This window comes from Saccoglossus kowalevskii, chromosome 15 (genome assembly GCF_978046115.1).
Source record: "Saccoglossus kowalevskii chromosome 15, keSacKowa6.1, whole genome shotgun sequence".
Taxonomy (NCBI): Eukaryota; Metazoa; Hemichordata; class Enteropneusta; family Harrimaniidae; genus Saccoglossus; species Saccoglossus kowalevskii.
In genome coordinates, this window is record NC_140655.1 from 4,122,414 (window position 1) to 4,132,936 (window position 10,523).

At 34.3% G+C, this 10,523-nt stretch overlaps 1 protein-coding gene across 6 annotated transcripts in view; it reads right to left on the bottom strand.

Annotated features, from left to right (window-relative positions):
- Positions 1–8,564, bottom strand: part of LOC100370788 (eukaryotic translation initiation factor 4 gamma 1-like) — a 59,007-nt gene extending 50,443 nt beyond the window's left edge. For all 6 annotated transcript variants that reach the window (XM_085508628.1, XM_085508627.1, XM_085508626.1 and 3 more), the window contains exon 1: positions 8,313–8,564. In XM_085508628.1, coding sequence (XP_085364754.1) covers positions 8,313–8,383 — 71 coding nt within the window. In that variant the 5' untranslated portion in view covers positions 8,384–8,564. The remainder of the gene's footprint in view (positions 1–8,312) is intronic.
- Positions 8,565–10,523: the final 1,959 nt, after the last annotated feature.

Below are 10,523 nucleotides of genomic sequence, written 5' to 3' on the forward strand. Positions count from 1 at the left end.
AGCCAACAATCTCCAAGTAGACCAAGGACTGAAGTATTACTGTTTACGAGTTGTATGAAATTAAACTAGTTTCCAGAAGGGTCAATGACACTTATTCACCCGTTAAAGACTTTTGTCACCTTCAAAATAGGATCTTGAATATTTTTTTTTTTATATTTTCACAAAAATTTAGGTTTTGCGCCAGATGAACAAAGAGTGAAAAATGTTACAAATTTTGGCAGAAAAAAATGATGGCATTTAAAAAGTCATTTGAGGAGAGTGCTAGTGAAGTTCTCAGGTTACACAGGTTCTGGGGATACTAGTCTGCTCTTAATACTGGGACGGTCTCAGCAATCCTTTTCAGAACATTCAAGCATATCGATGCTAACCCGAATATTAAATCGTATCAGTAGTTTCTATTCAAAAAGCATGTACAAAAGCATACATATGTATGTCAGCCCCCAAGAGAGAAAGTGAAGTAATACATGTATCCATGTACGACAATTTTTATTGTAAAGTACATGTCCATGTTATATACGCTTGTATGAATGAGAATTCATACAATTTTAACAATTTCTTTAGATTGAATTCACTAAGGACTGACAAGCTTAAGCACAACTGTCTGGGTCACAGATGTATTGGCTTTGTTGCGTTTTAACAAAGATGTATCTTGAACTTAACACTATTAATCTGGAAAGCAGTGTTACAGAAACACTGCATTTTCATTGTTAGCTCAGTGGAAAAAAAAACTAAAAAAACAAACAAACAAACAGACCAGACTGCAGGCACAGTACAGCAACAATTCAACTCTTATCAATTTACACAAGACGTGCTTTAAATAACCACCAGTTAAAAATGCATTAAATATTTTAGTGTACAGAGTTATCTCAAATAAAATCCAATAGAATTTCAAGTTGAGAAAATTAAACTATCGATCAAGGATCCGTTCAAATGAATCTCATAACATACTATGCAAGTCAGTGTCTGATGTATTGAATAGATGGGAATTCATTCCATAGATTTTATATACTACAGAGCAGCCAACCATGCAAAGTAGGCATCTATTTGGCCACCTGCAAGCAGTTTTTTTTACAGCAACAGTAAATACTAGTTATCAACACTTTAGTAAGATGAACACCTGGTTATTAACACATTGGTGTAAGTTAGATATTGTGCTTCGTTTACTTCCATTTATCACCTTGCCCCTCCCCTAGAATGGTTGCTAACTGTCAGATAAATGACAGCCCTTTTCCTTGATGCGCATTAACTGTTAAGACTAGTAGAGCAGTTAAGTGTAGGAATTTAGCAACGATTATATTGAATAACTGGTGAACATAAGCCAATGTAAGCTATGCATGTCATGTTAATATCTATCGTATATTTTAACAACTCAGAAAAAAAAAACTCGTGTAGAAAAACTCAGATGAATAATTCATAAATGGATAATTAGTCACTGTTCATTAATAATGCAATCACAAATAAATGACTCTACAGTCTTAAAATTTAAATTATCAATGAAAGGTCAGGTATTGAAGTAGGCAAAAGTTGATTGCACGATACTGACATTGAAAAACATATTTTAACAGTTTTAGAACTGACAAGTAAAACAACACTGATTCGGAACTTGGAAGAATTAAATACGGCAAGTTGAAATAAAGGGAAAGTAACAACTGTGATATATTTTTAGTGTATAGAGTGTATGGTTAAAAATCTAATGGCCAAAGTTGTAACACTACATGTAACGAGATTCCTTGGGAAGCCCAGGTGTGAAAGCAATGACATGTCTAGGAAATCTAACACTATGTATATCTTATTTTACAGACAACCTTGCAACAACAAAGTAAACTAGATTTATCTTGGAGTAGTCATCAAAACATTCAGAACAGATGACCAGGAAGTTTCAAAAGCAATGGACCTATACCAGAAAGGTGAACTAGGGCAAGGCCAAACATCTTATCATGACCTTCGTAACTATAGCAACAGTGCAATAAGCCAGAAAATGTTTCATTGTTCGAACAGTGCGCCAGATTGTTCATAGAAAGTTATATCAAAAATATCAACAAAGCAGGCACACAAGGAAATGTTGTGTAAGCAGAGTTTTTATGTGTGCATGTCTGGGTGTTGCATGTTTGGATGGTTTTTCATATGTCAACTGAACAATGGAATACACTCGTTTTCATTTAAATACCATGATCCAATAGCGCAATTACACCATTCACACCGACATCGCACTATTCTTCAAGTCTACAATTACAGAGAGTAAAATATTTTCAAGTATTATGGAAAATGCGCTAAATTAAAACCCAGTGAATATGTAAAATTTAGCATAGAACACATTATCTAAATGATGAGACAGCGAATTTAAAACCTATATATGCCTGAAATGGTGAATCAGCGAAATTTAAACCCAGTGAAAATTAGTGCATAATGTTACAAGACAAGAAGGTAGTTGACATGATTTTAGTTTATACATATTGTACTACTGTCGATTTAAAATATCGCATCAAGATCACACAAATGTTTAATGAAGCACCACATGTTGGTACAACCACAGTCCCTCTATCCCAGTCTGGAAACAGTAATTGTGTTAGGTGTGAATTGGCCTCCTTCCCTGGCAAAGGCGCATTGTGGGCATGGGCAAGGGCAAAGCATTGTCAGGTGATCAGTACGCAGCCGGCCACTATTTTTGACATCGTCAGTGTTATGTATTTTTTTACAACTTAGTTGTTTTTCCAGAATTCGTGTTTTTTCACACAATTTTTTAATCAGGATATCTGTATAAGGTCATATTTTAGCCGGCGAGTAGTTCTTCAGTTCATCTATTTTACCAGCAGCGACACATTTTCGTACCTTTACCCAGATATTTGTCGTTTTTGATTTTAGGGTGATTGAAATGACCATACCATACGTCTCTGTGCGAAACCAATATTTGTCTTTGATTTTGACATTTTATGATAGAAACATGTTAATAATTGGTGGGCTGATTTGTTATTTGTCACACCGCATTTTATTAATGTTAAATTGAGTGACTTTTATGGATGCTTTTTAGATCGAAAATGCAAATGGCGACATTTTAAAATGACAATGTACTCAATTCTGTGCTAAAAAAATCATATATATATATATATATATATATATATACATACAGACATTTAGGCATTGTTATATACTTTTGCATAGAATAAAGTCATTAGTTGTTGTATAGTTGACTTGAACTGTTATAAACCCCCCCTTCCCCAAAGAATCAGAAATCGATCGACTAGGTTAACATTGACGCCATTTTGACAAGATTTGTTTAGCGATGTCAGCATGTTGGCACGTGAAGTTTTTTCCCTATTAAAACTAGAAAATGAACATGATTCCCGATATTAATCTTTGCATTGCAGGAACTGGATGTTTATGAGTTGGTAGGCTGGTTGAGATGCGTATCAGGGTTCAAAAAACTCAAATTTTATAGTGATAATTTTGTTTACATGTTTGTTTACGATGTGGTTGCCCGAATTTGAAGTCAAAGTGAAGTCATACAATGAGGTATCGCTTTGCATGACGGTAAATTTTCAGATTTTAATGTATATTTCGACGGTATTGTAATCTGTCTGACTTCCTGACTCCCTCGACCCGGGTGTGAACGGTTTGTTTACTCGCACCGCGGTTCAAGACAAAAGAACGCTAGTCGTTTCCAGACCGGGGATAGAGGGACTGTGGTACAACCAACTTTTCAAAGACAGAATGACTTCACTAAAACAAAACTGAATCTAACATTTCTATTCATCTGCTTCCCTTTAAAGCAGAGAGATAATCGCCACACAGCAAGCGTTTAAACCTTGTTACATTGTTCTCTTTTCCAATTTCAAACTGATTTAGCCACTTCACAAATCAAGAACAAAGGAACAAATTTTTGCCAGATTTGTGTAGGAAATAGAAATGTAACAAACACTTCATATTATATGTAAATGATGTTTTCTTAACAATTAATATCTGGATGATTTTTTTTTAAATTATGACCATTTTCACATAATTCACAGTTTGAAATTACTCTTATCCATTTAGTGGAAAATTTAACAATTTCTTGGCAACTGTTGAAGGGTTAGAGGAAGTAACCTTAAGTAACCTGCAATACAATGTTTAAAGAGAAACTAAAAAGCAGAATTTACTTTCTTGTAAGAATTTCACCAATTTCAAAATAAATATTAAACTTTTACACTATTGGATTACAAGTTACATTACCAAGTACATTTATAACAAATAAGATCACAATTAAGGGGACAGAAAACTAAAACTAGATGACAAAAAACACTTCAAGTGCACTGACCAGTTAAGCCGAGACGGAAATTACCACTATTAAATTGCAAAAAAAAAAAACAATTCCAAATTATATTGATTCTCGTCAACATGTAGGTAATTTGAATATTGTTATAGAGACCATTTTAAATCAAAGAAAGCTTAGAAAGAATTCCCGTGTGCTGAGAGTATTGGAGACACATTAAAAATTAATTTAAAATTACTTGAACTTGAGATGTTGATGGAAACTCAGAAAACTAATTATGCAAATAAGGTAACTAATATGAACTGATTTAAGTGTAAAACTAATAAGGTCTGCACAATGTACTAAGTTTCATTGAAATGTGATTAGAACAAAAAAATAAAAAAAAATATGCTAATTAGAGAATTAATATGAACAGATTTTAACCCAAAATTAATCAGGCTGTCTATTGTCCTAGAGCATTTCTTTACCAAGTTTTATTCAAATGTGATGATCAATACTCGAGATATCAGTATTAATTATGTTAATTAGGTGATTAAGAAGCATAAATATTTACAAAAAACTAATATGGTGTATAGTCCTAGGTTCATTGAAATGTGATGGGTACTCTTTAAAAGTTTCATTGAAATCCAATAAGTGGTTTTTAGACATCAGTGCAACAGCCATAGAACAGCAAAAAATTAACTAATTATGCAAATTAGGTAATTAATAGGCACAATTATTTATCCCAAAATTAATCAGGTCTCTGCATAGTCTTAGAATATCTATGTCGCAAGTCTCATTGAAATGTGATGATTAGTACTTGAGATATCAGGTGAAAAGCTGAAAATTAACTAATTATGCTAATAAGGTGATTAATATGCACAAATTTTTACCCAAAAACTAACTAACAAGTTTTATAGAAATGTTATGATTAGTACATGAGATGCATGTATCAGTGGAAAAGCCGAAAATTGATTAATCATTATGTAAATTAGGTAATTAATAATATTAACAAATTTTTACCCAAACCTAACCAAATCTGCGCATTAGTTCAGTGCATCCATGTGCCAAGTTTCATTGAAATCCAATGACTGGTTCTTCAAATATCAGTGGAACAGTCATAGAACAGCTTAAAATCAGTTAATTATCATGCAAATTAGGTAATTAATATTCATAATTTTTTACCCAAAACTAATCAAATCTGCGTATTGGTTCAGAGCATCCATGTGCCAAGTTTCATCAAAATACAATGATTGGGTCTTCAGATATCAGTGGAAGAGTCTTGGAACAGCTAAAAATCAGCTAATTATCATGCAAATTAGGTAATTAACATTCATAGATTTTTACCAAAACCTAATCAACTCTGCGCATTATCCCAGAGAATCTATGTACCAAGTTCACCAAAATTTGATTAGTGGTTCTTGAGATAATGGTGGAACAAAAAAAGTGACATGCATACATACATACATACATACATATAGACAGACATACATATAGACAGACATACATATAGACAGACATATAGACAGACATACAGACAGGGTAACTGCAAAGACTCCCTTTTGTGCTTCGCACACGGGAGTCAAAAATATTTTATTTGATGCATCAATCAATCAACGTAAAGTGACCCCCGACCCCCAGAATATGCCATGAACTAGGAAAATAACTACACGTGGGGCAAACAAAAAGATTCACTACAATGCTTATCCTCTATCCCAATCCCCATCATCTGTCCATTTATTCTTGGGTTTCCAGTCTTACTTTTTTTGTTCATGAAACATTAGTGACTTTGATGTGTGATCCTGATGCGATTTTCTTTAACCCGAATTAACCTAAGCCCCTCATATACACACTAAGAATACAAGAATATTTAAAATAAGTTAATGCTTGGAGAATGGTATCAGCTGTTACATTCATACAATAGAAACCAAAGATTTAAATGGAACATCCTGTTATTTTTTAATTGAAGCCAGTAACTTAGAACAAACCTGTTAATCTGTTTTAAGTTTTCCTTGCTTTTGAAAAATGGTGATGAAACCATACGTTAGTAAATCCATCTCCCATAATTTCTGTATTAGAGAACATGGAAGCTAGAAACAAGTAATTAGGCGATGTATGCAAGTCAAAACCTGTGCTTTGTTGGGATTTAAGTACATCAAACTTGCATCATACTATCTATTGGGGAGTTACTGTACAAGCACATATCCTAAAGAGACGCAAGCAAGCCAAAATTATTTGTTTGGTGAATTTTATTCACAACACAAAAATATGCAATTTATCATATTGTCAACTCATGAGGTAATTACATAAGTGAATCAAATATAACAAATGCTGCACACATGGTGGAATTTTCTTCATGGTTGCGGAGGAAAAAATGAAACTGTCTGAATACTGGAAAAACGTTTCAATCTAACACGCATGAACTTGTTTGTATGCAAGATGTGAAATGAGCTCTTCTTTTTGTCAAATTATTGAATTATAACGTAAAAATCAATAACACAGAACAAGAATAAATCATTTGTCATTGTCAACACACAGCCATGGACAATTTTCAAAATTAAAATATATGCATAATCCTCAAGATAAATATTGAAATTAACACAGAAGTGTTTAATTAGTATTAAGATGATAAAGGACTTGAGATCATATTTTGGATAATTCAGGCGGAAGAAACCATGTAAAAGTGAAGTATGGAGTGGCAGATGGCATCAACACGACCTTGAAATCCAAGGCCTTGTACTGGTACACATCTAACTCAGCATATAACAGTAAAATTAAAATGTAATATTTGTTTTAGTTGGAAAACAAGGTCTAGTCATATCTCAGTGGATAAGAGTATGCCTTTATTATTTGGTGCTACGTACTTCAATTTGAGTGGAGTGATTCAAGAATTTCAAGCATTTTTATTATTTCGCTCTGAATACCCCCACCCCAGTGAGCGAACTGCTTGCTGTTAGGAAGCAGGCATAAAAAATACAACTGACTGAGAGGTCATGCCCTTTTGTTAACCTCTGCAACAATTAAAACAATTGAATTAGTCTGTTTAATCCACTCCCAAGAAAACAGTTTCACACTGTCTAAAACAATGGAAACTGAAAAACCATTTATTTTAACACTTGATTTTAATGGGTAGGGAGAGGAGATGGACATCAAACAAATATGAAGTATTATCAACTTCATCCAGCTTGCCTTCCTTCCCTTCCTACCCAGCTGGGTGACCGCCTCCCCTATAATATCATTGCTGGACTGTGCCGAGTGGTAATCACAACAATGTTCATACGAAATGCAAGAAATAAGCCTCATTTCACAAATTTATGACGATCATGCAATTGATTTAGATTAGTGTTTATCAGTAATAAAAATATTTTAAAAAAACATCTTCATCTCAGTTAAGTATTTGGCCATAATTATCAAATATTGAAGTACAGTACATAATTCAAATGAATGACTGTACATTTAATGACCTTCCTACGTGCATGAGTTGGTTCTACAAATGAATGAGTCATGAGATTCCCTACTGGCGACATGTTTATTTATAATAAACAGAATAAGGGTGTTTCTTTCGAAATTGACGACCTCTTGTCGAATTACACTGCCTGGTAAACGCAAAATTGTGTCGAATGTATCGGGGATTTTGCGATAAATCAGACTCGCACATATCTACACAATCTGTGAGAAAGTTTTTTTAGCAGAATTAATTTTAACTACGCCATAGTTGTTATAGGCTATGTCAAACGTCGTCACATGTACCGGTACATTACTGGGAAACCATGTGGGCCACGTCATACTACGATCGCGCATATACTGTCACTCTACAACGTAAAAATTGTAAACAAATAAGAGGAAAATCTTTTACATTGTCAATGTAAGGGATATTTTGATGGGGCTTGGGAGTAAATCTCATAAAATCGGCATATGCCGGGTACGGCTCCGGAATCTGCCCAGAAATTTGGTGTCGCAACACAGCGACCATTACTGTTTTATGCATATCATACACATTGATGAAACGTGTACTATTTTGAACGGTACACTGTACCTTACCATTTTCCTCGTGATACGTAGTAAGTACGAAAGTAGTTAAGGATACGGGTGGTGTCGTGGCTGTGTTGGTGCTTGGAGCTGCTGCTGTTGTGATGATGTTTTGCCCTTCTGTGACATTGCAACGTGAACGGAAATGCAGTAGGGCTCGAGACCCACGGTTCAATGGCTTGTTTCCAAGCTGAATCTCCTACGAATGAGAAAATAATCACACACTTACATGAGGAACTATCTTAACTTCCATGAGAACTGACCAAATTTTCAAAAAATCTTGTATTAACATGGGATGGATACGATATTTTAAAGTACATCATCGAATTCAATACCTCTTGCGATTAGCCGCAAGGGGACAAAAGTGCCGAAGCATACTCGGTAATTTACGGAAACCCGAGACACATAAATTAACCTTCGGAAAGAAAGGCATGACGTCATACGTACAATGTGCCACTGGTAACGTGGCTTGAATGTATGTCTCGCATGATTAATATTATATAACCTAACGCTTTTTAATACACGTATTTTTTTGTAGCAATAGTCACGTGACCTAAAAACAAATCATACTCAAATAATATAACTCAAAACTCCGGTTCTATGTTGACATTATTGAAACACTGACATCTTTTTTGATTTCATAAATTGTACGACTGTAGTGATATTTAATAGGTTTAATTGTGTCATTTTAATATGAAATAAAACAATTTAAATATTTATGTTATTACTTGTGATATGTTATGTATGCTAACTGAGTGTAACGCAAGAATGCGATCTGCCCTGGAGGAGAGAATCTGGACACGGTTTCTAGTTACTCAAACCAGTAATAACTAGTCTGAACTAGTTGTCCTGGTCTGATGGGGGGTACCATTTGTGTATGATCGAATGCGCTCATCCAAATTACAATATTATTTGTCGTTAGTTTAATATTTGCAAAAGAAAACTGTGAAAATGTAAGTAACGTTATGGTAAACTGCTCACATCATGAAAACAAAATAGTCTCTATTGTTTTTAGTGTTTAACCTCCGGAACAAATAATGGCAGATGTACACAGTCCAATTTTAGCAAATACCTTTGTCGTTTTTTTGTCAAAAATGTTAATGTCGAGTTCTTGAAAACTGATACTTCTATTTATTTGATATTTAATATATGTGTACCTTAGATCGCGTGTTAGACTGTCGACAGTCCCTCTGCCCTAATGTGTTTTTCCAACTAGAATGATTGAATGTCGGGCGTTTGCGAGATGGCCAAGGCATTGCAAGTGAAGGCAATTAGCCTTACGGCCCTCGCTTGAAATATCTTCGGGATATCGCAAACGCATCGCGGTATTTGATTAAATCATTTTAATTAAAAAAAAACACAAAAAAAACATTAGGCCAGAAAGACTGTCGTCAGTGCAGTCACTTGTTGGTAATTTTTGGTCTATAGAGGGACTGTGGTCCAACTTAACCTACCCGATGAGTGCGTAAACAACAACAATTAACAACTTATTGGCAAATTAGCAGATACTAAATGATCAGTGGACTGAATAATCACTGGATTTTGATTACTGTATACTTATAATGATTTAGTTTTTCATTCAAGTTTTCTCACCAAAGTTGTGAAAGACAAACAATGCTGTGAGATCATAGCTTTTGTTCACGTTAAAGTTCATCGATCTCTTATTTTTACCTCCACAGTAAATTACAGAGTGTACTTGGGGTTTCATTTATTGCATGTTTAATATCAATATCCAAAGTATAACGTTTCTGTTATTGAATACTGTTCAGAGCAACTCAACATGGCCTATAAGGTAAATCCATTGTCTTGTCAACCATGGCATTTTCTTCGGACCACTTACTGCTAACCACTCTTGTCTTAATTATTTTAACAACATCGCTTACATTTATATAGTGAAGTTTGTTAACAGTTTTGTGAAGAGTGTTTAGTTATTAGTGAGTGAAAGATGGGCATAGAAATATATGTATGTGTGACGAAGGCAAGTTTTGGTTAAGAGTCGCTGGTGGCGCTAGTTTGATTCTGGTCATAAACTTGTGTTTGTTCTCGTATGTTTTTCGCACCGTTCACTTCATATCTACACTTTTAAACGTAAACAATAAAAAAAACTGTATTAACAGAATACACAAATTTAACAAAATCTTCATTGCCCCGTTCCCATTACGTCGTTCTAAAAACAAACGTATTTCCCTGTGTCAACGTTAGAGGGTTTGAGTGAAACAACGTTTGCCTAGTGACTCTGAATTCAATATTGATCGTTGAGTTGGAGGGT